The 27,285-nt window shown below is 38.4% G+C and overlaps 4 protein-coding genes across 8 annotated transcripts; all 4 read left to right on the top strand.

The window, feature by feature from the left end:
- The first annotated feature begins 2,054 nt into the window (after positions 1–2,054).
- On the top strand, positions 2,055–4,913 carry LOC101165568 (leucine-rich repeat-containing protein 32). Its single transcript, XM_004073508.4, has 2 exons — positions 2,055–2,334; positions 2,427–4,913. The coding sequence occupies exons 1-2, from the start codon at positions 2,254–2,256 to the stop codon at positions 4,281–4,283; spliced, it is 1,938 nt and encodes a 645-aa protein (XP_004073556.1). The 5' UTR covers positions 2,055–2,253; the 3' UTR covers positions 4,284–4,913.
- Positions 4,914–10,576: 5,663 nt separating this feature from the next.
- Positions 10,577–17,376, top strand: LOC101165818. Of its 2 annotated transcripts, none has more exons than XM_023959273.1 (8): positions 10,577–10,952; positions 12,156–12,288; positions 12,398–13,514; positions 13,633–13,766; positions 13,892–14,055; positions 15,655–15,809; positions 16,005–16,090; positions 16,727–17,376. In XM_023959273.1, exons 1-8 carry the CDS (start codon positions 10,779–10,781, stop codon positions 16,807–16,809), a joined length of 2,046 nt encoding a protein of 681 aa, XP_023815041.1. In that variant the 5' UTR covers positions 10,577–10,778; the 3' UTR covers positions 16,810–17,376. The 2 variants fall into 2 exon arrangements, with proteins under 2 accessions (XP_023815041.1, XP_023815042.1); XM_023959274.1 differs by having other exon boundaries at positions 13,636–13,766.
- Positions 17,377–18,772: 1,396 nt separating this feature from the next.
- Positions 18,773–20,905, top strand: LOC101166060 (gap junction beta-1 protein). 2 transcript variants are annotated; one of them, XM_011480317.3, is made up of 2 exons: positions 18,773–18,930; positions 19,724–20,905. In XM_011480317.3, the coding sequence occupies exon 2, from the start codon at positions 19,738–19,740 to the stop codon at positions 20,563–20,565; it is 828 nt and encodes a 275-aa protein (XP_011478619.1). In that variant the 5' UTR covers positions 18,773–18,930; positions 19,724–19,737; the 3' UTR covers positions 20,566–20,905. The 2 variants fall into 2 exon arrangements, with proteins under 2 accessions (XP_011478619.1, XP_011478620.1); XM_011480318.3 differs by lacking the exon at positions 18,773–18,930 and adding an exon at positions 19,247–19,510.
- A 2,916-nt stretch (positions 20,906–23,821) lies between these two features.
- Positions 23,822–26,514, top strand: LOC101173071 (gap junction alpha-3 protein). 3 transcript variants are annotated; one of them, XM_011480319.2, is made up of 2 exons: positions 23,822–23,982; positions 24,716–26,514. In XM_011480319.2, the coding sequence occupies exon 2, from the start codon at positions 24,740–24,742 to the stop codon at positions 25,811–25,813; it is 1,074 nt and encodes a 357-aa protein (XP_011478621.1). In that variant the 5' UTR covers positions 23,822–23,982; positions 24,716–24,739; the 3' UTR covers positions 25,814–26,514. The 3 variants fall into 3 exon arrangements, with proteins under 3 accessions (XP_011478621.1, XP_004073415.1, XP_011478622.1); XM_004073367.3 differs by having other exon boundaries at positions 23,855–23,963; XM_011480320.3 differs by lacking the exon at positions 23,822–23,982 and adding an exon at positions 24,023–24,604.
- The last annotated feature ends 771 nt before the right edge of the window (positions 26,515–27,285 follow it).

Here is a 27,285-nt window from a genome sequence, read left to right on the forward strand (position 1 = left end):
ACTCTTTCAGTAAAAGAGTCCACACAGTTTTCTGGGTTAAACAAATGTACACAAAACGAGCAGAGGAAGGTTTGTAACTTTTTAGAGAAGAAAAATTCATAGATGTGCTCAGGAAACGTGTATAGAGAAGTAAAACATAGTTCTCTGACTTCACATGAGTCATTCCAGGCAACTTCACTTTATTTACTTTTTTAGAAAGAACGAGAGGTCATTGGATGTAGTGAAGGATCAGGGTGGATGGTGTGAGTGAAAAGGATGCAGAAGACAGAGTTAAATAGAGGCGGATGATTCACTGTGGCGACCCCTAAAGGGAGCAGCTGAGAGGCAAGTTTTAGCTGCCTATATTTTTTCATTAAACAGTCAAACTAAAGTTTGAATGGTATGAGTTTGACCCCTCAGATGAAGCAACAAAACAGCAGTTTGATGAACGTTACCTAGAATCCACAATGTAAACATTGTTATTTTTCCAAAAATTCCAAAGAAAATGAGAAATCCTTCCTGCCAATTTTTCTTCATAAAAATGAGGTCACATAGCAGTATGTTAGTTTTGTTTTCCTTAAAATTTGAACAACTACTTTTAATTTACAATCTAATTACTAAATTTAAAATATCATAACGTGGCTAAACTGAAGTATGGATTTAAAAAAGTAAACTCCAATTACGCGTGTGTGGGGGTCTGGGGGAATTGGGGTAGCTCTATTTTTAAATAAATGTTCTTGTTTGTATTGTTCAGAATGTGGAGCACTTTGTGTTACCAAGTTTGAAAGGTGCTATATAGTACAGATTGATATGGAAAACATAACTGGCTTTACCTTTATGCCAAAATCGTGTAATAGTAATAAAATATTACATTTTTATTTTTAATACTGACTTTCCACATGTAAGAGGAATTTTTACATTGTAACTTAAAAAAACAAAGCTGTTCAATTTTTGAGTAAAAACAGATTAGATTAAAGTTATGAACTTTCCTATTTAGATAGTTTAGGATTTTACAAAATCCAATGACTTTAAAGCTACTCTAAAACCAAATTTTGGTTTTTATCAGACCATTAAAATGTTACGGTTTGGCCTCTTTAAACATAATGTTTGCTTTTCTCTTTGAACCATCTTGACCCCAATTTAAAATTACCAAACATCTTATTTACATTCACAACTATACATTTACATTTAGGACTACAGAGACACAATAATATGGCATCATTCCAATAAGGGTTAGACACTATGTCTTTTTTAATCAATTGATACACATAAGCCCTTTTTATTAGACCCATTTGTTGCAAGGAAAATGCAAATGGAGGACAAACTGTAAATGGTTAGGGTGGCTGTAAGGCAAATTCAACCTTTTTTGGAGTCAACAGCTAAAAAAAAAACAGACAGTACAGGAAAGATAAATGTCCACTTCGTTGTTGCAGGAAGCGATTACAAACACAGTACTATGAGGGATGATATCAATGAAAGACAATGACAGCTGCCGGAACTCTGCAGGGATGTGACATTATTATTCCAAAAAGAAGTACTGAGGTGTTTAAGTGAATTCTCCATTTACCGGTACATTATATATATATATATTTTGTATTGTTTTTCATCTTTTCACAACAAAGCGCATCATTCAGGTATTTGTCTAGTGCCAGTTTCCCGCTGCCGCTTTTGTGTGCCATCGAGTCTTTCAGCAGTCTATTTTAGCGCGTCTCTTTTTACCTTCCAGGGGCTTCCCTCCCGCTCCACCCACGTGGCGTCTATTTGTTCCCCTCATTTATTTTGGAATGCCTTCCGTTTCCTAACATGTCCGGAACAAAAAGTTCTATAAATAAATGAATTAATAGTTTTTCTTGTTTGACATACATTTTAGCTATACAGTCATAATTAAAAGGGATATTAAATAAAAAATACCATAAAACGTGTTTGTAATGTAACAGAAATCAATGTGTATATTGCATCTTTCATGTCATGGTTTCCAGTCATTTATTTTTATTCATTCTTTGATAAAGATAGCATAAAAGTTTGATTATTTGGATCTATAACCTTCTTTGTTGTCTAAATGAGAACATGTTTAATCCAATCATTTATCAGAAGCAGACTCATTGTCTGTTGTCTAAATATAGTATCCATTGTGTCTATCTGGTGTCAACGGCTGTTTTGGGTTTCCTTTTTTTATGAAGCATGGCTATAAGAGGCAGTGTCTGAGTGTGTGCATGACTTCTGACAACAGTAGTGGTAGCGTGTTGTGTCTGCACCAGCAGCAGAACAAGGATAATGGGCTTTCCTAATCTCCTTTTAGTGTGGTCCCTTAGCCACGACCTTTATACATCTGGGGGAGCACATTACAATCAAGAGGTAAGAAAATGTTGCACATTTTGCTGTAAAATGTGAAAATCTGTTGTATATTTCAGCTAAACTGATTTAAAAGGATTTCCGTTTTCTTCAAGAACTCCTGGAAGAACCGGAACCTCTCATCTGTTCCTCCAGATTTGGGCGGGGACCTCAGAGAACTCGACCTGTCCAGTAACTTTATCAGGCAGCTGCACACTCTTGCTCTGCCATATTTGGAGCAGCTGGACCTGAGCAGCAACCAGCTGGATCTCATCTCAGAGGAAGCTTTTGAAAAGCTGGCTCGGCTTGAACACTTGAATTTGTCCAGAAATGAGCTAAACATCAATCTCGACAGTAACAGCAAAGCCCTCCAATCCCTCGGTAGGCTCAAGAGCTTGGATATATCAATGAACGGTTTAAGTAATCATGCAGCAGAACTGTACCTAAGAAACAAATCTGCTCTTCATCAACTTAAAATGACTGGTAATGCCTTAATAAGACTTTCACACAGTTTGTTCAGAGAGAGTAAAGGTTTACAGATAATTACAATCGATAAAAATCTGATATCGGAGATTGCTCCAGGGACATTTGAACCCCTGATGCATTTAGAAATGCTGAACTTGGCCAAAAACAATCTGGAGCATATCTGTGATTTCAAATTGCATCAAGTTAAATATTTAAATCTCAGCAAAAACTCACTGGAGTTCTTTTTCACAAGTGAAGATGATCATTTGTACAGCCTTGAAATTCTGGACTTGAGTTACAACAAACTTCTCTACTTTCCAATTGTTCCAAAGCTGAACCGTCTAAGGTATTTGCACTTACAAAATAATCTGCTTGGCACCTTAAATTCTGAAGCTACAATGGTTTCAGAAGCCAACTCACTTTATAACCAGATTGTCGGAGAGGAAAGAGTTTTGAGAAATAGATTACATTCAAACTGGAGGCTAATGCCACTGATCTACATTGACCTGAGCTATAACCATTTCAGGGCCTTCCCCCTTGAGACTCTTAGCCTCCTTTCATCTTTAAAAACAATGAATTTCAGCTTTAATTGTCTACAAAATATTAGCTGGAAAATTAGACATTACAGCTCATCGGGAAACACGAGGCAGCTTTTTTTCCCTTCTTTAAAGCATCTTAACCTGCAAAGCAACGGGCTTGTGCACATTTCTCCTCTCTTTTTTAAAGCACTCACACAGATCAGAACATTAAACCTGGAGGACAATTTAGTGAAGCTTTGCACTGCAACTGACAATATGACAAGCTTTTACTCCACGCAGAACGCATCGTGTGTTGCATTCGAGCATCTGACGACTCTCAAACACCTCAATCTTAAAGAGAACAACATGGAGATGCTAAAGCCAAACACATTTCTGAGAAACCCATTGGTTTCTCTCAATCTTGCAAAAAACCAACACATGGTTTTGCATGAAGGGGCTTTGGAAGGGGCTCAAACCACCCTTCAGTCTTTGATACTTAGCGAGATAAACATGAGCAGCTCCGGTCTTTCTTTGCCTTGTATGCCAGCGCTAACCCACATAAATATCTCTAACAACCGTTTCAATGAGATACCTCTCAGTTTAGCTTGCTCTCCACTTAAATCAATCGATATAAGCAACAATGCTTTTTTGACGTTAAACCACTCTTTAATTCGCATTTTATCCAAACGTCTCTTGTTAATGTTTATTGCAGGGAATCCCTTTCATTGTTGTGACAGCACATGGTTGAAGAATTTAAATGAGACGACTGAACTACCAGATATTAATGAGACAAAATGCTACACAAATATTAAAAACGTAATGATACGAGAATATCTAAAGAGTCCTTCGCTTTATTGTCTAGATAAAGACTCAGAAAAGGTTCATCTCGGACAAATGGTAATAATCGTGTTATTTATAGTTGTATTATCAGCAACACTTATTGTTTTCATTAGAAAGCTGTGTTGCTTAAAAATATCTTTTATGGAGTGACATGCAAACCACCTTTGATTAGTTTTGAATTATGTATCTACATTGTGGAGGCAGTCAACAGGAGACAAAAAATAAAAGTAATCCAGTCTTTTCTAAAAAGGGGGCTTTACAGCTGGAAAAACAAGTCTCTCGTTGACAGAATGCAGCAAAAATTCCATGAGGCATTTGGATGATAATTCTCATATTCCCACATGGTGCTCAAGTTTTCTGTAATGTCTTCACCACACATCTTAACAAGGTTCCTCACTTAGCGTGACCTAGTCCGTCCAAGTATTGTGACTGAAAATGACATAATTTGCTCTCAAAACTGTTTGGTTACAGTGCCCGCCACATTAGTGGTCAGATGATGAACTCCTGCCCATCCTTTTGTGAAACATGTTTCTTTGCGGCTAAAAGTTTAACATTGGTTGGCATTTTTGTGACGTCTGTAAACTATATTACACAATATTTCCAGAATCGGGGTTAAACTCATAAACAATGAAGTTCTGTGAGAACAACACAAAAAAAGACAATTCAAGGGTTTGTGTATATGTTGATATGTCTTTAAACAAATGTTAATTAATTAAAGTTTCCACATGGTTGCCACAGAACGGTGGCAACAATTATGCTGTAAATAATAAACATCTACCCAATAAAAAGAGCAAGTGGGTATCCTTTATTAAAGAAATTGAGACTCTCTTTTCAATATATACATAAGATATAATTGACTTTCCATTGATTTAAGAAATTCAGCTTGTTTGGTTCTCCAACTTTACTTTAACCAAGTAAAGAAGCAGAACAAAGATCCAAAGTTTAAAAGAAGGACCTCAAATGTAGCAGAAAGTATTTCATCAGTATTAAACTATTAAACATTTCATTTCTTCCGCAGACTTCTTTCTAAAATGGTAAAAGGTACTAATGGACACACATTGTAGTTGAAAACTGCGACTGAAATGTGAATACATCAGAAGCTCTCAAGATTTTATTGACTGTGACACCAGAAGAAAGCAGTAACAACCCGACGCCTGGTGCAGTAATCATGTTATTCCCCTTGTGTTGGAAAATGTCCTTCAAAAATTCTTCCCAAAGCTAAGAGTTTTCTGGAAAACATCAAACTGATCTTTAAAAATGGGCATTTCCTTAATCTGCATTGCTTAGCCTGTCAGTTACAGACTTTGTGAACATTTATTTAAAAATAGAAAAGAAGAGAGTTATAAAGTTAGTATGTCTTGTAAAATACTGATAACAAGTACATACCACTCCATGCTTGAAAACAGGTTGTTGCTTTAGGCCTCAAGCTGTCGCATAAAGTCAGATTCTAATTCTTAAAGGTTTGGCAGACAGATTGAACCAGACCCCAAATGTTTTTTTTAGCTTCAGAAAGCTCATCTTAGCCCTTGGCTCCTGCTCTTGACAGATATAACTGAGTGTTCTTGTTGCTCTATTCCACAAGTTCAGTGAACTCAATAAGGTAGTAGCTGGCTAGGTTTAAGTAAAGATTTTTCCCAAACAAATTAGAGTGATGTGTTAAAATCCACCATGATGTGAGTGTCAAACTGGTTTTTTAGCTAGTGGCTAGTGTATAAAGATAAAAGTGCAAATAATCAATAGGAAATTGCTCCCTTTTGACACCAGCCTCCAGTGTTTTTTTTAAGAAAATGCAACATTTGGGAACAGATGGTAGGGGTCTTCCAAAAGTGCACAAAAGCATCCACTAAGTCTGTTTGTACACCATATTGCACCACATGATACGGCGGCTCGAATTTAAAAAAAGAGTAGTCGCTGTTATGACATGAGAACAACTTTGTGCTTTTGGCCCATCGAGTACTCAAACAGTTCCATCTAACAGGACAGGTTTAACAAAAATAACATTGACTTTAGTGTAAAAATTCAGAATAAAACGGTAAAAGTAAACTCATTTTTGTCCATAGGTTTAATTAAGCAACTGATCAGTGAGTCAGAGTGTTGCTCAGGTGCTTGATTTTGCATCAGTTTTCTACAAATATGAAGAAAACTAGTAAAACAATCTATTTCATTACAAATAATACCATTTAAAAAAAACAAAGAATATCATTTTGTGCTTACAAAACAGCCCTCCAACTGCTTTTCATTTATAAACACTAAAGAAATGATCACTCAGCACAGAGCCTTTCTACTTCAAAGACATTCCATTTAATCTGTTGCCAATACATTTTAAGACGTCTACAGAAATGCAGCTTCTTCTGGATATTAAGAACTACAAACTAAAATATGACCCTGGTATAGGACTCATCATTCAGCATCTCAGTAACTCTGTGTTCTAACAAATGGAAGAATCTCTAGATGGATGAAACTGGATCGGTTTGATCAACCTTGTGTCTTGCTTTTCTGGCCAGCAAATGATCTTTATCCTAACTTCCTCATAGCTGTTCCTTAAGGCCATGGACATTTGTTTGAAAAGAGCTCTGGTTTGTATTAGGAGTTCTTGAAACCACATACACCATTACCCATCAACGCCAAGTCAGTTCCCTTTGTGTTTCTCATAAAATTCAATCAAATATCTTGTAAACGGGAACATAAATATATCCATGAAAATTCCCAACAGTATGGACATTAGTACTTACACAAGGAAACACTCTTACCTGATGAAAGTGGGACGACTCCGGACACAGCTTGTTGGCAAGGACAAACCGAGCGTATGGCTTGCAGATCATCCCAGCAGTAGCTCAAAGCAGAGTGTGGAAATCATTCTGACAACCCTGAGTGCTCAAAAGCCGTGGACAAAGTAGATGAGCTGTTTAACAAAAAGACACACAATAGAGGAACATTTTCCTCTTGAAACACAAGCATTTCTAATATACATTTTTAATCAAATCCAACTTAAAACTAGATCCCAACTTTCAAGACCATACTTAAACAGTTCTGGAATGTAAAAACTGGCATGTCAGTCAGCCTTGAAAACTTCGTCTAAACAAATGACAGAAAAAAATTAATTCCTGCAGTAGGATTTACATACATTTTCATTGACATCCCCATGGGAATTTTATGGGCACCTGCACAGCTGAGTGTGCATAAGTCAAACAGATGAAAGTATCAACTCAACTTCCTCTACAGAACCGTGAAGTTATAATACTGTGCTCAACCTTTAAAGTCCCACTTGTATACAGAGAAAATAGACTCACTGGAGTTGTGTGTGTGCAATACTTGCTTGTAACTTACATAAAACACTTTGTGCATACCTGTCAACTTGCAATTGTGTATTCACATGTACACTCAAATATCAAAAATGCACAAATGTAACAGGCAAACAGTTTAAAAAAAATACCAGCTTAAAACCAACTACAAATTCAAAATGGCTCCTAGCTGCTTTAAACTTAGATTGTGAATAATATTTAGTAAAAAGGTGACATTTTTACACTTTCTTAAACAGATATGCCCTGATCATTAAGACAAAATAAAATCAATTAAAAATAAAAAATAGAAATGTCTAAATACACATTTTGAAAACATTCTCACACTTACAATCACTTTCTTTTTTAGATTTCAGAACTAACTGCTCCCTCTCTGCAGTGCCTCCAGCATGGAGCCCATCCCTGATAGCTGCTCCTCAATAACGATGATAGCAGGAGCCAATTTTAAATTATGGTTAGCTTTAAGCAGGTGTAATTTTGTATTTTTTTTATTTTGTACGTTTTTTAACTACAATTGCAAAAATTATACACAATTGTGCAAAATGTGAGTTACAAATCAAGAATTATGCATATAAATCCAGTGAGTTTATTTTCTCACAATGCATTCCAACCATCTTTTGAGCTGTTGCAATAAGATTCCCAGTGGTCTTTAAACTATGATTATGCTGTTTTTGGCCAAAAATAAATAAAAACCTGTGTTGCTTTCTAGGACATAGTTCCTGCAGGGCGGCAGTAGTTTCCTAAAAATATTCCTCTGAGTTGTAGGCAGGATCATTGGCGCGGAGCAACCCCATCCCATCATCCACTGTTTACATGCTCTCCCGCTACCTTACATCCCTTCTCACCCCAAACATTACAAGTACAACAATAATGTTGAGCAATATTGAAGCTATCCAGCAGTACAGTTTTGAACCAGATGCCAATAAAGTTGTACATATATCTGTCTGCAAGTGGATGCATCAGAATGGAGCAGAGCAGGAGGTATTCCAAAATGCAAGTTATGTGAATTACTACGTTAAGTTTGAAGCTAAGGAAGCGAATAACCTCAGCGTCGAGGTATGTTTCAGGATATGTCAAGTTGCCATGGCAACTCGTGCTCTGAACATAACCTGGTCTGGAGAAGTTATTTTACTTTCATTCAAATTAATTCAATTGATTAGGTGTAACTGTGATGCAGCTGTTAGATTGGCAGTTCAAGGAATTGTGGGATACCATTCCCTTTGCCTGTCTGGATGGATTTGGGTCTAAGTGTGGGTTTTTGACCAAATGTGTTTAGTTGTGTAGCTGTTTTGCTGTGTTTTGCTGAGTTATTTTGTCCTGTTATGTTTAATTCTTTCTGCACCATGAGTGAGAGGGAGGGAGGGGATGATGAGGTTATTTAGCACCCTTAGTACAAAATTGTGTTGTAGTACAATAATGTGTTGCAAGGATTTAAGTTTAAGTCAGAGTCATGATAAACTCATGCATGACTCTTTTTGCAAACCACAGTGCATCATTCATTTTAATGATATAAAAAGGAGAATATCTGCAGCCTCAAACTTATATGAGAGTTCAAGAAGTACAATAAATGAAGATGGAAAACCTTTTAATTGAATTGTAGTAAAATGAAATTTAGTTAGATAAATATGTAAATTTGAGTTGTAAAAACAATTATTGAGTTGGATAGATGTAAGAGGTTGAATAAATTTAACTCAATTACTTGTTACCAATTGAATTAATTGATTTAAGTTGGATAAGTTATGCGTCACAATGAAAATAGAAATGAGATAGAGACTCATGCGTTTACGTTGTCCATTATTTTCTCCAAGCAGAAACTCTTTCTTTTGCTGATGCAGCCGTATTACTTTTTTAATGGACGTATAATCTTCATACGCTGTCATTAAAATCTCCAACTCTGTCTCACAGGAGTATAGCGCTCTCTTTTTTTCTCCACATGTTTCCATGGTGACTCCGGAAATCGGCGATCCATTGAGAATGTCTTTATGTACCTGCTGTGCACGTGCATTAACCCAGGGTTACCAAGTCGAGCGTAATTACACTAACTCATATCCGGTCTTTTGGAACCGACATACCCAGAGTAAGCAAATTCAGGCGAATTTCAGCCAGAGTTCAGGGTTAAAGTCAGGGTAGTTTAAACGGGCTTTCTGGAATACCCCCCAGGGAGCTTGTGGCCTGCCACTTGTTGCTTCTATGTCACAGTTACAAGCTTTTTAAAACAGCATTTTTTTTTATTTTTTTTTTGGTCTCTTCTCGATTAACAATTGAATAAGGAAATCCTTAGAAATGCAATTTTAAGATCAATTTTCTTCACACGGCTCTCTAAACTATGTTTGACTGTCCCAATTTTCCTTGGAGTGGGTCTTTGACAGATGTCAACAGATTATGTCAACAGATTACTATTAAATGTTAGCAAAAATAATATACAGAAAAACGATGCAACATTTTTCACATTTACACAACTAGATTTGCTTAGATTAAAACCTAAGAGATTACAATTTACAATACATTTTACTTAATCCACACTTTCACCACAAACCATGTGCAAGGCCCAAACGAAACATTGTCACCACTTCTGTTTATGTGATGTAAATTCATTCTAATAAGGGACTAATGATGATAAAGCTGCCGATTACCTCTGACCAGTGTGTTTACATTCTGAAATCATGGCACAGCTCTGTGAAGTGTTAGCCAACTACACAAAATTTAACTTCGGCACAGCAAAAATGCATTTCCATTACAAGGGAAGAATTTCATAAAATACCTATAATAGCAATAAATAAATGATTACCTCTTTGAAAAACAAAGGCAAGTTTGCAGACTTTGTGCTAAAACTTACAATTCCTCCTGAAACAAACACCAATAGACAATTTTTCATAAACTATTGACAAGTGATATAATTTATTATTTTAAAAATGAAAATAAAAATGTCTGTCTGTTAAACTTAAATGCAGCTGCGGCAGAATAATTAACTAATAACTAATAAAAATAACTGTGTTGTAAAGAGGTTAACTTTATCGGATGTTTGGATGACTAATAAAACTATTGAAAGAAAATGTGACTTTTATTTTGTTGTTAACATCCTTACTTTCAAATTCATTTACCGACAACTATCGAGTCCTGACCGGAAGCAGCACATGTCCCTGTACAGTCAATAGAAGAAGGGTAAGAAGTAGAAAAAAAGAATCTTCTGGATATTCTTTTGGATATTTTTGTCTTGTTAAAATTTAAATAATTCACCATAGTTAAATTTAAATGTAGCACGTGTTACAAAAACATTATCAAAAAACGTGAATTAGCTAACTCGCTTTCTAAATAATGTATTGGTCAGCCAGGCAAGAAGTTTGAAATGAGCAGACACGAGCCGGGCGTCGCGCGCACCATGGCTCCTCAGGAGATGCTCGTCGTTCGCCAACACAATTCTTCTATAAATGCACAGAAAGCTCAATTGACTTACAAATTGTTCCTGCTGGAAAAAGCCCGAAACACGCTTGATCAAGAACTTCGTAACTTCTCCAAAAAGGTAATGTTTAAACCGGTTCCATGATGACGCCACGTTCTATGGGTTAAGTCTTAAGCGAAGGCCATTTTCTGCGCACCTGTGTTAGCTATTACAATCATAGCCGATAGGTTTGTTTATGTTCTTTTTGAAATATGTTTTATTTTACGCTTTTGCAGCTATATTTTCAGTCGCAAGGCTGATTATTTCATATAGCGTAACGCGGTTCTGTTGTGTTCTGTGTTTACATTGCATTGGCGCTCCAGTCAGTTAGGTGAATATGGTTTGAACAGTGTGGGTGGGGGCGGAGGAGCATTTGAGTGTAACCCTTGTGCTATCCTAGGCACTTTAACATTGGAGTTGGGTCATCTAGACCCATTAGTAGACAGTGCGCTGAACCTTTTTTGTCAATGATTTGTGATCTTCACTGGTGTCCAAGGATTACATGAAATCCTCTCCCTCTTTAATTACCTTTTGTCATGGTAGGGAGAACATGTCAATGTAAGGGTGGGGTCATAGGGTTAGGAGTGGCGCGATAGCGCGCGCGCGCGGACATCGAATGAGGAGACTGGTCTTCGGTTTTGTGCTGTTGGGCGTGTTTACGGTCGGCAACCTTATGTTTTTTTTTTTTTTTTTTTACATTTCCTCGTGCTTTAATTGGATTTATGAATTTATTTTTGTGGGAATGTCTGTGTTTTTTAATTATTATTTTATTTTTCTGTAAAGCACTTTGAGGTGTTCTGTGGCAGGAAAAGGGCTATAAATTAAGTTGTATTTGAATTTACCACAGCAATCAATAACAACATATCGATTGCTGCACATTATAATAACATAATGAGTAAAACTGAAAGCAAAAATCCTGTTTAGTATGTAAAGTCAAATATTTGTTTTCAGTATTGATAAACAATTAAAAGCTTTTAAATTTAGCTAAAAAAATTACAACTGACCATAGATAGTATATCAGCAATGCGGAAATCATTTGTGCATACATTTTTAAACTTTTTTGTTTATGTTTTGTTGTTTTCCATTTACTTTTAGTTGTTTTTTTTTAATGCAAATGTTTTCTATAATTCCTAATGTACTCTGCTTTATTACCCAATTTCCTCTAATCAATATAGTAGAGAAAATGTATTGGTGCATAAAGTGCTTCAAGATGATAGAAACTGAAAAGTCCTTATAATGTTAAAAAAAAGATAAGGTAATTGTAATACTTTCTGTTGTGTCCAGGTTTATGGAGAAGTCCAGCATGCTCTGAATTCGTCTTTACCTGCCAGTGTATTCAGTGATCTCACAAAAGCTTTAGATCTAATGCTGCAAAATATTCTGAAACTTTCAGAAATGCTTAAAGATCTAACAGTTGGTAAGTTAAAAAACAAAAGCTAAGTTAAAGACTACATTTATATGTGAAACTTTGCCCACTGTCCTCAAAATTGAAATATGTTTTTCTTTTGGCATCTTTAATTCTACAGATTCACCTGTCTGGCCTGTTTGTAAAAATGGAAAGAGGTCCAATAACCCTCAAACATGTGGAACAAAGAGAATGAAAGTGAGTCTCATGCCAGTCGGCATCCAGTTTGGGCTGATGTTGAAAAAGTCCCTCATTTCCAGGCCCATGGCCAATACGGTGCAGGTACTTGTTGCCTCTCTGTCCCATCGCTGCATGAAACCTTTTAGGCTACAACCAGCTCTCATTCTGCACGACAGCATCAACGAGGCGTCCGCTACAAGCTCCTCCCACCGATCAAAGGAAGACAAAGAAACTGTTTTTGTGGAGAAAAGGAAAGCGGAGTCTGTCTGTGTTCCACCTGCTGTGGCTCAGAACCATTTGATCAGTGAAGAAAAGCCACAAGCACCGCTGCCTCCCTTACAAGCTTTGTTCTCAGAGAACAGTAACCCTAAACCACTAGTTATCTGGGGACAAGGCAATAAAGTCCAACACCAAAAACAAACATCCTGCCAGCTGCTGCACTTCATCAAAGCAAAAACTAAAAAAAAGGATGCGCTTGATTCCACCGTTTTTGGGAGGACTGAAGGAAGAAACGAGGCGAAGAATTCAGAAATTTCTCAGACAATTTCGATTTCAGCTACCTACAGAACGCAGATCAAGCAGCTCCCAACAGGCCAGACCAGTGCTCTGGCCTCAGAGACTTTAGCCACAAACGCTGACAACCCAAACTCCGTCTTCAGTGTAAAAAGGGTTAACCCAAGCGGAAATGTGGTTTACAGTTGTATGATTATGACAGAAACGGAGTTGTGGGATGTTGGGGAAATCTGCACAGAGATGATGCAGAGTGAGACTTTGCACAACACCTCAGAGTACCAGGGCCTTCAAAATACATTCTCTGAGGCAACAAACTACACTGAAAACATTGATCGTGTTCCCCAAAACATGCACCTTAGAGAACCTGAACTGGAGAACAGTTCTGCTCATTCTCAAACACCAATTCCCAACAATGTGAGTATTCCCGACTTTGAGATCTGTCGATTTGAAGAAGCGGAGGTCGTGGTGTCTCACATTAGAAGTCCAAGTGCCTTCTACATCCAACGTGCTGACTCCAATGAGAAGCTGCAGGCTCTTGTCAAATAGTAAGTGAAGATGAATCTATATCAGCTCTTCTACCTTGCATCATTGCTTTTTAAAACAACTTTTATTTTTTTGGCTTAAGTTTCTTTTTTCTTCTGCCATTCTGTCTTTCATGTGCAGCAGCAGTGAAATCAGCCCCTCATACGCAGAGCAGAACTGCATTCCAGACATTGGTACCCTGGTAATGGGCAGGTTCTGTGAAAAAGATCAGTGGTTCAGAGCTCAGGTGATAAAGATCTGTGGAGTGAGCCCAGGTATGTCTTATTGTAAAAATAAATAAATAAAACAGTAGCTTAAGACACCTCTAGGTGGCAGCAGAGTCTATCAAACTGACTAATATCCTGACATTGACTTATCCATTTTTTGTTTTTGATGCAAGATGATGTTTCCATAGAAGGTGCTGGATATAAATCATCAGTCAAGGTGGATGTGAAGAGATTAGACTTCGGAGACACCTGTTGTCTGTCCCTCTTGAATCTAACGGTCCTTCCTGCAGAAGCAGCAGCTCTACCGCTTCAGGCTCTACAGGTTTCCCTGGCGAATGTGAGATCCTTTTATTTTTGTATCTCCTGTGATGTTTCCCAGCTCTGTCCCTCCGTCTGAGCGATAAACACACACGGTGGTGCGCAGATCCATGTTCTAAACAAAACCCTTCCATTGTTAAACCCTCATTTCTTCCTTTGCATTTGCTACAGTTTAGACCTTTATCATCACTAGTTTTCCAGGATAAACACTAGGTATGCCACAACTTCCTGTTAAAGTAAAACAGTCAATTGTACTTCTATTGCACCTTTCACCGAACAGAAGTCACAAGGTGCTTCACAAGTTAAAGTTATAAAAACGTAAAAGAGATAAACATGCACCACGTAATCACAATCATCCCAAGCCCAAATAAAAACCGTTTCACTTAAACTGCTTTGCAAAATAAAAAGTTTTGAGTTGGCGTTTAAACGAATTCAGAGTCCAGTGAATGCAGGGACAACAGTAGCTCATTCCAGATTTTAGGAGCAACAACCTGGAAGGATCTGTCTCCTCTGGTCCTGAACCATGTGCGAGGAACAACCAGCAGGTTCTGTTACACCATTAAACCAAATCGTGGGAAAGTAAAATGTTGCATCCCTACTGCATGCCAGTATCACATTGAAAGTGTCAAACACGCTTGTGCTGAATTTAAGAAGCATTTATTGTTTCATTAAAATAAACTAGTTTAGTGTAAGCCAACTGAAAGGTTTTCTTCATTGTTACTAGCTTATTAGCCAATGAAAGAATTTTTCTGAGTTTTAAATTAATTTATTTTGATGTTTTGTAATACAAAAATCATATTTCCAACCGAGACTAAATGGTGACGCAAAAATCTAGGTTTGAACCAAATCCTGGGGCAAGTGAATTGTTGCATCGCTAATGTACGCACAGCACACATACAAAAGTAAACACACTTTGGCTCTGCAGTACAGCTTCTGAGGCCCCACCCCCTTATTGACGGCCAAACTGAGGAATTTATTTTTCCAGTAGATGTCAGCTAACTTTTCAGACAGCTGTTTTTCATTTAAATGACATGTTTTTGTTTCTTTAACTTCCAAATTTTGATTTAAGAGAATACTTGTACTTGAATTAAATGTGGAACTTTGGTGAAATGTATTGTTAAAAATTAAGTAAATCTGAGAATAAAGGTTTTGAGGAAAATACATAGAAAAACAGGTACTTCACTCTTAAATTAGCAGAGAAAGAAGTGCCAGGCTAGAGCTCGAGCACAAAAGAGGAGAATCAGAGCAATATTCAAAGTTAAAAGTCCAAGGACAGGTCGTTCGTCTTATCTTTCGGGGTGTCATTTTACAGTCGTACTTGCTTTATTTCTTTATTTGTCCCCAAGACTTAAGAAAAAAGAAAAAAAACTAAAGCAATCTCTCCCTGCTTGGATACAAGTTTTATTTTTCCTGGATCTTACAATCTATTTTTTGTGTGTAGACTAAGTCTAACTGAGACTGGCACCAATCATTTGCACAGATAAGAGTATGAGAAATAAAGCTTTTACTTTGAAAGGGCAAGCCTAATTGTTTGCATTTGTCTACTTGATTATAGTCATGGCTTCATCTTGTCATTATCTGAGTTTAGTGGTGTTTTATATCTGTTTTTCCCCCTCAGGTAATGCCCATTAATGGAATAGATTGGTCTGACGAGGCAGTGGGTTGGTTCAAAACCATGACGCATAACAGAACGCTCTATGCCAGACTTTACCCACAGAAACACACCGTTACAGTGGAGCTGTTCCTGGAAAAGGGAAAGATGGGAGGGATGAGGTGACTAAAACTGACTTACATGAATACTTGATCAATAACTTAAGGCATTTTGCAGTTCAAAAAAAGGTTTTGAATAAGATTGTGTCGATTTTGTTTTTGAGACATTTGTTAAAGTCTCTTGTGTGAAGCACAGATGGTTAAGTGGGACTGTAAAAAATAATTTTAAGTGTAAATCTTTTTTGTTTTTACCCTCAGGAGAGGTGCACCTCTGTCTATGAGGCTGGCCCAGAATGGCCATGCAAGACATACCCAACACCAGTATACTGACCTGGTGAGAAAAAGTAAGCAAAGCTACCTCACTGTTCGTTGTCTTCAGTTGAACATTTGAAACTACTACCTACAGGTGCACTTAAAATGCAAAGGAAATTCTATTTATTTATGTATTGTAAATATTTTGACGCTCATCCAAGTGGCTTCATCAGTCTAGGTCCATTTGCCAGACTCAACTGAATGAGAACCTGCACAGAAACTCACAAAATCTAGATCATGTTCACGTGTTTATCTCCAGCAGATTAGACTCCTGTGATGTCTGCTCAGAGTCAGAAATTAACATGGTGAAGCAGCATTTTGTGTTTCAGCTGGACTTCTCTTTCTGATGATTTTAAGCCTCTACTCTGAAGCTACGTTCACACTGTCTTAGGCGGCGTGCGTTTAAGCCGCCACTTCCAAAGAAAAATGTATGTAAATGCGAGTTCTGGGCTTCCGTGTTCAAAACTCTTGCGTTCCTGGCTCTGCATATGGATGCCTTCCCTTTGAATTTACAGCAGTGCCAACTATCAGCAATTGATCAAATACCTATTTCCTCCACTGGATTTTGGGTTTGTCTTGTAACTTTCCTCATGTTTTATCAAACCTGCTTTGCCTGTCATTTTTGCTAACGTTTCTTATTTCATCCTGAAAGTTGTTTTGTCTTGTAGGAGCTGTTGAAGTTAAAGCTCGAAAACAGCACTCCGACTGGGAGAAGTACGTCATCTCCTGCTACATCCAGCCTAAGAAGTAGTTAAGAAAACGGGGAAGAAACCCAAATCAGCCTTTCAGCCTGTCTACTCATTAGTTTGAAGCTGACTTTAGTCAACCTGCTGTTAAAGTGAATGTTAGTTTAAGTGTTGTTGTTTGCTTCACTTTTAATAGCCAGGTCCACAACACGCTGGCTTACGCTCAACTGAACTTCCACGTTCACCAGAACCTTCTTCCATTGAATTCATCTGACAAATACACATAAGATGCAACAACACATCTGCTAACTAAGTCTTTGCAAGTTCTTTGGAACTTTGTTGTGTTTTTTTCTTTTTGGTAAAAATGTATGCATATATATGTAAAATGTCTGAATATTATTTAGAGTTTGGTGTATTACTGTTAGGAAATGTTGATTCCTGTGAAAGGAAATAAGGTTAATTTAGTTATATTGATCATCAAAGTTGTAATTTTGGATTTTCTGTTTTATTGTAGCATACTGTCTTAAAAAAATAAATCTAGGAGTGTTTGCCTGTTTAAGTTTAATAGTTTTCCTTTTAACAACTCCATCCTTCTGTTTAAAAAATAAATGTTTATGATTCTTTACCCTGCACATTCGTTGGCATTGTTGTTCATAATGCTTTTTAGTTTCATTTCCTTTTCTAAATGCTTTTTTTCACATATAAGCATGGTTTGGTAAAAACTAGTCATTTTTATTTCTAAAAGTGTGATGATAAAATTATTTTTTGTTTTGGCTCATTTGCACTTTTATATTTTCTGTCTCAGAGCGACATTTTAAAGGTTTTCTTTTAATGAGTTAAAACAAGACCCTGCATGCTACTCACTCAAAAGGAAACTGTTATACTCCTGTGTATAAATTATTTTTTTCATGTTGTAAAGCGAAGAAATACTCTGGTTAAATAATAAACTCCCTTATTTGTAGGGTAATCTAAATTATTTGGGGTTGTTTTTTCAGTCACTGAGGATTTTTTTGCCCTTTAAAATTTGATTTTTCTTTTTAATACAAGAAACACGGGATCATTTCAGAAAATAAATCAGTGAGGAAAAGTAGCTTTTATCAGAACAATGGTGGGGTGAGAAGTGGTTCAGACTACTGAGCAGATTTAACAAATCCAAAATTGAGGTTCTCATAGATCAAACCCATTTTTGAAATATCTTTAAAGGAAAAGTTTAGGAGAACCACATCAACATGAAATTTCTGGATTGAGAAAAACAATTTTGACTGTAGATGTTTGGTGTTAACCGTGAAATCTTGGAAAGTGGAGTTGTGAATCGGAAAGCGTGCTGGAACTTTTCCGCCCACAGGGTACAACGTTTGGCGTGACGCACAAACGCTGTCGGCACAATGAACTGCCGTGGGTCAGTTGAATGTACATGAAAAACGACCACTTTGTCTTTTCAATTGGATTCAGTTTTACTGTCTGCTGTGACTCTTTGACCAGAACCAACTCAATAAGCCGTGAACAAGATTTTATCATTATTGTTATTAGCATCATTCACGTTTGCTTAAGGAGCCTTCAAAACAATAACTGCATCCACTGGCAAGATATTATGGTTGCTATTTCTTTTGTGTTAACTTACTTTTTTGTTAAAAAAATATGTATATGAATAGAAAGAGAGAGAGATCAAATGATAATTTCAAAAATATATGCACTCAAATATATAATTGTTTTATTAAAGCCTTTTTTTGTTTTTCATTGTTTCACGTATAAAATTTGAAGTGAGGTTGTTGCATTTTCCAGATAAATTCTTCAAACTGTCAGTGATCCTCCAGAGCTCAGGTCACACAAGCTTCATTCACTTCGCTGCCCTGCTAAGCACAATAAATAATGTGGCAGGCCAAGGCCTTTGTGTCCACACAGATTCCTTGTTTTGCCCCGGGGTAGGCGGAAATCAAGGCGTTTGATCTGAATTGTAAAGAGTCTTGTTGCAGCCCAACAGAAGACACCATTGTATGTAAATGGTTTATATAAGAGCATATGACTGCGACGGTGCAGGGCAGCGGCTAGTATTGGATGGAGGAATGATTTGCATTTTCCAAACGCACAGTGCTCTCACTCCAGCCTTTGGGCTTCCTAAAAAACACAATATTTCAAATCATTTCCTCCCATTTTGTACACATTTTTGTGTACCATCACAGCTGAAGGTAAAATAAATGCTCTATCTATCCTCTTCATTCTGGTTTTTGCTAACAAGTCTCATTTCCCTGTGAAATGAGGCTGAATGTGGTTTGACTTCTGGCTGACGCTCCCCTGGACATATACATGCCATTCTAACAGTCTTAATATCACCTTTCTTTGTGGTCATCTTTCATTTAAATATACATCATTTTCATTTGCCAACTTTTTTTTGTCATTTGGGAAATTCCTCCCACTTAAAAGAAAAAAAGGAGTCTCTGAATGACATGCACGTCTTGCTCATTCTTTGGAGAAATTTGCTGGCATCCGTCCGTCCGTCTGTCTGCAAGTGGGTTGTAGGTCAGTTTGGGAGTAAAGTATTAATACGGTGCGAGGAAATCACGTGGTTCTGCCAATGTTTTGCAATTGGCTTTGATTTCTTGCGTATTATGACCGTGCACAAGGACAGGCCATCGCCCCTGGATTTATACAGCCAGCTGGCTGTTTTTATCTGCCGGAGCGAACAAATCTAGCTTCATGTCACAAATCAGGATGGTCATCTTCGGAATCGGCGTGTCCTACGCCCTTTTGCACCGCCGGCTGAACCTGGTAAACCTTTAAAAACTGTGTTCACACCTGTATTTGTCACTGAGCTTGTAGACCTTATATGTTTTAATCAAAGCCACTTGCTCCCTTAGATTTATTTCCAGATCAGGCTACAGCCTTATCTGGTAGATAAAGAGTTTATTTATTTTTAGGTAGTTTTGTATTCTTATATTACCAATTTTTGTGATTTCTGTTTTCATATTTGTGCCCTGGCAGACCTGGAGTCGAAGATGAACTGGGGAACCTTTTATGCCGTGATCAGCGGCGTAAACAGGCATTCGACTGGAATTGGGCGCATCTGGCTCTCTGTCATCTTCATCTTTCGCATTTTGGTGCTGGTGGTTGCTGCCGAAAGCGTTTGGGGGGACGAGAAGTCGGCCTTCATCTGCAACACCCAGCAGCCGGGCTGCAACAGCGTCTGTTACGACCAGTTTTTCCCCATCTCACACATCCGGCTGTGGGCGCTGCAGGTCATCCTGGTCTCCACCCCGGCGCTGCTTGTGGCCATGCATGTGGCCCACCGACGTCACATCGATAAGAAAATAATGAAGAGGACGGGCCGCGGCAGCCCAAAAGAACTGGAACACATCAAGAACCAGAAGTTTCAGATCATTGGAGCTCTTTGGTGGACATACATGATCAGCATTATCTTCAGAATCCTCTTTGAGGTGGCTTTTCTCTACATCTTCTACCTGATCTACCCAGGCTTTAAGATGGTGCGTTTGGTGAAATGCGACTCCTACCCGTGCCCCAACACAGTGGACTGTTTTGTGTCCAGACCAACAGAAAAGACCATATTTACTGTGTTCATGCTAGCGGCCTCTGGGGTGTGTGTGCTGCTCAACCTGGCTGAGGTGGCATACCTCATAGGCAGGGCCTGCAAACGCTGTTTAGCTGGCTCGGAAAACGAGTCAAATCCAGCCTGGATAGGTCAGAGGCTCTCCTCCTATAGACAAAATGAAATCAATCAGTTGATAGCGGATCATTCCTTGAAGTCAAAGTTTAGTGTGGCCAAAAAGGTCCCAACCGAGAGGGAGGAGAGATGCTCTGCTTTCTGAAACCTCACCCCTACACACATTTATCAGCTTGTTCATGATGCATGTTTTACATGAAAGACCCACTCCAGTTATAATTGTGTTATTAACATGTTCTTTTAGCATTTTTCTCATGATGGAGAACGTATGTAAAGAAAATTTAAGTTAAAATTGCATTTCTGAGTATTCCTTTATTCATTGTGAATCAGGAGAAGATGAAAAAAAAACCGTTTTTATAAAGCTTGTATTTGTTGCGTACAAACTATAAGCTCCCTGCTCCACTCCATTCCGCTAAATAGATCCATGTACGCCTTTGTTTTCCTCGTCTGAGCTGAAATCTGACTCAAAACTGTACAGCTGGAAAGCTCCAATATTGCTCGCCATTTTTATTGTTCGGCTAATGTTTTAAGGGGCTGTAAGCTAGCAAGAGAGAGTGTAAACAGATGGATGATGGGAAATGAGCGCAGGCTTACTCTACGCCAACATTCCTGTCAACAACTCAGGCGAATTTCAAATAAACTCCTGGTGGTCTGTAGAAACTATTGCCTAGAAAACAACGCAGGCTTTTAGATTTTGGCTAAAAACAGCAAAATCATAATTAAAAGACTACTGGCAACGCTTTTACAATAGATCAAAATGATAATTGGAGTGGGACTTTAACTGCACTGATTCTGTACATTTTCCTGTTGTTTATTTAAATCTCCATACATCTATTTATCACACCCACTTCATCCAGTTCAAGGTCTCATGAGAGATCTAGTGTTTTTCTAGAGACAGGGTCTGTTTATTACAAATCCATCATGGCTAATGACTGTGTCACTTTAAAGTGTTTTGCTGTTTTGATCATTGTAGCTTTTTACCTTTCCATAACATGAGAGTACTTCATGAGGCTTCATGACTGCGCCTCCATGGACATGCTTGATCTTCATCTTGTCTGATCTGAGAAGCTAAATACGGTCGGGTCCAGTTAGTCCTTGGATGGCAGATTTCTTGGGACCACCAGGTGCTGTAAGTTGCAACCACATTCGGGCAACTTTCCTGTGTTTCCATGCTGGTTCCAGGTCCAGATAAACATACAGGGTTAGGCATCTGCTGTAAAACTGAAGCCAAAACACCTGCTAAAAGTCATGCCTTTAACAGTTGTGCTATCCTAGGCACTTTAACGTTAGGAGTTGGGTCATCTAGACCCACTAGACAGTGCGCAAAACTTTTTTCTTCAATGATTTGTGATCTTCACTGGTTTCCATGAATTACATGAAATCCTCTCCCCTTTTAATTACCTTTTGTCATGGTAGGAATAACACATCAATGTAAGGGTAGGGTCATAGGATAGCACAAGGGTTAATCATTTTTACACGGAAAAAAGCACATTTTTTACCAAAGGGACTCGTTTTCTATTAGTTGAAGTGACAGGTTGTAAAACCTATAAATTGGAGATTACTTCTACAGGTTATTGTAGGGGTGTCAAACTCATTTTCACTCATTTTCACCGAGATTCATCATAGTGGCTGTCCTCAAAAGGCCAGAGATAACTCATACATGTAACTAAATCTAATGAAAAATAAATGTAACTAGTACTTAATGGTAAATGACTCATTTGTTTATTTATTTATTTATTATAACTTTTTAAAGTGACAATTGCAGTTGCATAAAAAAATATGTTTGCTTGTTACTCTAGCATAAATCCTTTTAAATTTTGATTCTGTCAGGTTAGGTTATATGGACAGTGTTTAAGTCCTACTGTATAGTTGCCCAATTCAATATTTCAAGTCCGATTCTCCCTAGATATGAATAAATACACACCAATTTTTTTTTTTCATTTTAAGAAATTCAAAACCTTTATGCTCTCGGGGGCCACATAAAATGACATGGAGGGCCACATTTGGCCCTCGGGCCTTGAGTTTGACCCATGTATAGGTTATTGTATTATTGAGCTATAAAAAAGTCAGAAACATCCAGAAAACAAAATTTTAAAAACAGTTATGCAGAAAATATTTTGCATTGTAAAACTCAGCAAACCGGCTTTAAAATATAAACCTGTAAATATGTTTTATCCCACGAATTTCCCCTCTCCTGTTAATTTTAGAAAAATTAACATTAAAAGCATATTTGCATGTGCTGTTTTTAAAGATATACATAGAAAAATGATCAACTCTCTCCAAGGAGCCAGACAGAAAATGTTAAAAATTCCAGAATTAAACCTTTTTTAGTGAAATTGTTTTTGGCTTTTCTGTGTATAATCCTTTGATAAATGTTAAAAAAAAAAACACACACACACAAACTAAAGCAAGTTCTACTTGTTTTATGGTTTAAGGGAAAGCTTTTGCATGTAGTTATCCTATCGATAAGATTCCCATGTAAGTGGAACTCTCTAGTATACTCTGGGAATATGGTTTATAATGATAAATGCTGGTGCTGCAACATAAGCGAAAGTTTAAAATTTGCCCCAAATAAACAAATAACAACTGCATTTCATGTTTCTTCTGGTTTATAGAGGTGACTTTTTTATTTTTAATCTCTTGTACCCATTCTTTCATATTGTTTTGTATCTTGAGTTTTTAACAGCATCTTTATTCTGGAAAATTAAACTCTTTGGTGATGACTCTTTAAGGAAAAACTTTCAAATCTCCTTTTGCAAATATCCTCCAAGTAAAACAATCTACACTCAAGACGATGGGTTGAAATTGTACAATTTGTACAATTTGCAATATGAAAAAAATAAAACTACCTTCTTCTTTTTTTTTAGTTGATGAGAGATTAGTGTTTTTCTTTGAATTGAAGACAATTTGCTCCTGATGGATGAACTAATGGCAGACCACGGTTCAGCTGAGCTCCCGGTATCACATCCAAGCAGAACTTTTTTCAGCGTTTGTCAGCTTCCTGTCGCTGTCATTGCAGCTTAAGGATGCCATTGGCTGCTCATCTCCGATCTCCCCCACCCTCAGCGATAGGAGATAGACCCTTTGTGTTATTTTTAGCCTTGGGGGGCACTCATGTCCAGACAGGCTTAACGGACAACGTCATTGGCCAGCTGCCCTGCCACTCACCCCCAACAGCCAAGATGATGGGCTTTGGTGGTTTACATTTGAGAGTGTCCACTGTGCCAAATTTAACCATGGGAGGGGAAGGGGGGGCGGGCGAACTTTTACATGATGGAGTCTGTCCAGGGGGCTGTGTGTGTGTTGTGGTCTGTAGAAGAACTCAGGCCTGGATCCTGATCTGTCTTGAGTTGAACCTTGAGGACAGAGGAGTCAGTGGTGTGCAGCTGGGGGGGTTGCCGGTTGGAGTCCGTGTTTTCTGGCCTCTCAAGACAGTTCTTTGGGTCTTGAGATCAGCGTTCCACAGAGGCCTGTCGGCAAAGAACAGCGGCCTTATGGACCCTTCAAGACATTATGAGCTTCTTTGCAGAGGATGTATAACAGGTAGATTTCTCTAGTAAACGTAAGTTTCATTTTTCATGGTTTCATATACATTTTCTTTTAGCACTGTTTTTAAGAAAATGTACATTTTTTGCCAAGTATATTGAAGTCAAAATCTGTATTATCTTTTAACCAACAAATTGACATATTAAATGACTTTTTATCATTCCCACAACTAATGACTGTTTAAAACAGACTGATTAAATCAACAAATCTGTTAAATCTGCAGAGCATTAGATCAGCCTTCTGAATTTATTTTCCCTTCCAGTAACACACCCTGAACTTCCAGTTCTGCTCCTGTTCAGCAAACCAATTAAAGGGGAAGAAATATTTAGAGCGACATGTGTGAGGGTGGAAGCATTATTTAACTGTGTCATATTCATATCAACACCATTTCTGAGCAGCATTTGATTTCACGTCTCGTGGATCATATTGCCGCAATTCAATTCCTGAAGGCCAGGACCTGCAGAATCCAACTGAAACCCACCTTGGCCCTGTCTGCACTTTCCAAATATATGCCTCCCTAAAGTAAATATAATCCAGTCTGCATCTACACAGAAGAAGCCACTACCTGCTTAGCTGCTGCATGACGCAGTTGGATGCTCGGTTAACAGCTTAGAACCTCAGAGATCTTTTTGTTCTCGGTAAAACAATATGAAACGTTTTAAGCCAACACATTTATTTTTCCTAATGATTAATTTTATCCAGTTCTTGTGTTACATCAGGGTTAAATACCTTTTTTTTTGCCTTCTTAGTTCCCGATCTGACCTCTCACAGCCATGGGCGACTGGAACTTGCTGGGGAAGCTTCTTGAGAAGGCTCAGGAGCATTCCACCGTGGTGGGGAAAGTGTGGCTCACCGTTCTGTTCATCTTCCGCATCCTGGTCCTGAGCACTGCAACGGATAAAGTGTGGGGCGACGAGCAGTCCGGCTTCGTCTGCGACACCAAGCAGCCTGGTTGTGAGAATGTGTGCTATGACATAACTTTCCCCATCTCCCATGTCCGCTTCTGGGTCCTGCAGATCATCTTTGTCTCAACACCGACTTTGATCTACTTGGGACACATTGTCCACCTGGTACGTATGGAGGAGAAGCACAAAGAGAGGGAGCATCTGTTGGACCAACAGGGCCTCATCGGTGCTGCTAAGCCCAACAAACCTCCCATAAGGGATGAAAAAGGACGGGTGCGACTGCAGGGGGAGCTCTTGCGCACCTATGTCTTCAACGTGATCTTTAAGACGCTCTTTGAGGTTGGCTTCATCGTAGCCCAGTACCTCCTGTATGGCTTTGAGTTGAAACCCATGTATAAGTGTGACAGGCCACCATGTACCAATGTGGTCAACTGCTACATATCCCGCCCCACAGAGAAAACCATCTTCATCATCTTCATGCTCGGAGTTGCTAGCTTGTCGCTGCTCCTCAACCTTGTAGAGATCTATCATTTGGGCTTCACCAAGTGCCGCCAAGGCATTACCTTCAGGAGGAGGCAGGAAGTCGCTAAAAGTGTTTCCAAGCAAACAAACGAGGCCGTGGTCCCAATTGTGCCAAGCTATGATGACTATTTTTCAGGGCACTGTCAAGTGCAGCCAGCTTTCCCACCCATCCCCAGCTACGACCTTTCACCTCTCTCCAAAAGCACAGATTCGTCATTCCACCCCTACCACAGCAAGGCAGCCTACAAACAGAACAAAGACAACTTGGCGGTGGAAAGGGGGAACAGCAAGCAAGAGGAGTGTGACCTCAAAGAAAAGAAGGGAGCAGGATCAGCGCCTGGATCCCCTACGCAGCCTCGGCCCGGCTATTCCACCAAACGCAGCAGCAGCAAGACCAGAATAGACGATCTGAAGATATGAGGAGGTTTATGTTTCCCAAAGCGTTCTCTAAGTGCTACGACAGGATCGTATGTTCTTCGGAGGCCGCCACACATGATGAACCCACACGCAATCTTTAGACAGCTCCATTTGAATCATTCAAGTGCTGATGGAGATGACACTTCAGAGAAGGTCTAAGTTCGCTGACTGAGAGGATGAAGCAAAACCAATTCAAATATTGAAATATTCGTTTTCCGATGTCTGGTTTTACGAAAAAGAGGAGAAACTCAGAGTGTTTCACTTTAGATTCTAGCAAATTTGTTTATGACAACGCATCATTTTCAGTAAATGTTTATAAGGTTTTCTAAGCTCTTTGGACTTATTTGATATAACTTTTTTTTTTCATTTTTCCTAAGAGCAGTCAACCTAGATTAAAATAATCTGTTAAAGATGAGTCACTATGAAATAGGGTAAGTCCATTGAACTGAACTGTCGTTCATTGTCACTAAACTTGAAGAGTTGTGCAATACTTGATAACACACTGGACATAGGAATTTTTATTTCTTGCACTGGACATTTTTGCTGTCTTTCTTTTTTGTTTTGTTATAAATGCCTATAAATGAATGACTGGATGTACGCCTTTTTCTTGTTTATCATAACGTACATGTGTGTTTGTTTCCTGTACAGCACTTGGTGACAGCTATGTTTGTGAAACTGCCCGAAATAAACCTGTCTTAAATTTGCACAGCTCACACTTCCTTGGTCTCCTTACCAGAAGGGGAGCCACTTCGGTGAAGGGTATGTGGCAGCTGTTATTTAATATTCCTGAAGATCTCTGAATGTCTGCAGTGGGAGCCTGGGAGGGAGGCGTATTTTGAATTTGACATGCTGAAGCAGGAATAAGCCCACGGTGCCTTTTTACAAATCCCACACATGCAGTTCTCTTACTTGTGTCAAGCAGCACAGACACCTCTGGAATTTTAAACTGTCCTCTGCCTTGTTTTGGTACCTTATGTCCGTTTCCTGTCAGTGTTTGGGACACTATGAATGTGTCTGTATGTGTGTGGCCCCCCAACCTGTCCGGGGTGTACCCCACCTTGCCCCTGACCCCATGTAATGAAGAATTTTCTCTTTCAGAAAGGCCTTTTTTTGCTTCATTAGATCCAACCAAAGGTTTTGGCGCCATCACTTTGCTCTCTAGATTCATATTTTACCTTTGAGAACTAATTTCAACAAAGCAAAAAAAATGTTTATCTATATCTTTTTATTTAATTTTATAATAGTCTAACATTGTTTTCCGGATGCTATATTTGATTGCTTTAACCCTTGTGCTATCCTAGGCACTTAAACATTGGGAGTTGGGTCATCTAGACCTACTAGACAGTGCTCTGAACCTTTTTTCTTCAAAGATTTGTGATCTTCACTGGTGTCCAAGGATTACCGGTACATGAAATCTTTCCACCTTTGTCATGGTAGGGAGAACATGTCAATGTATGGGTGGGGTCATCTAAGAT

This window comes from Oryzias latipes, chromosome 10, assembly GCF_002234675.1.
Source record: "Oryzias latipes chromosome 10, ASM223467v1".
In the NCBI taxonomy this organism is placed as follows: domain Eukaryota; kingdom Metazoa; phylum Chordata; class Actinopteri; order Beloniformes; family Adrianichthyidae; genus Oryzias; species Oryzias latipes.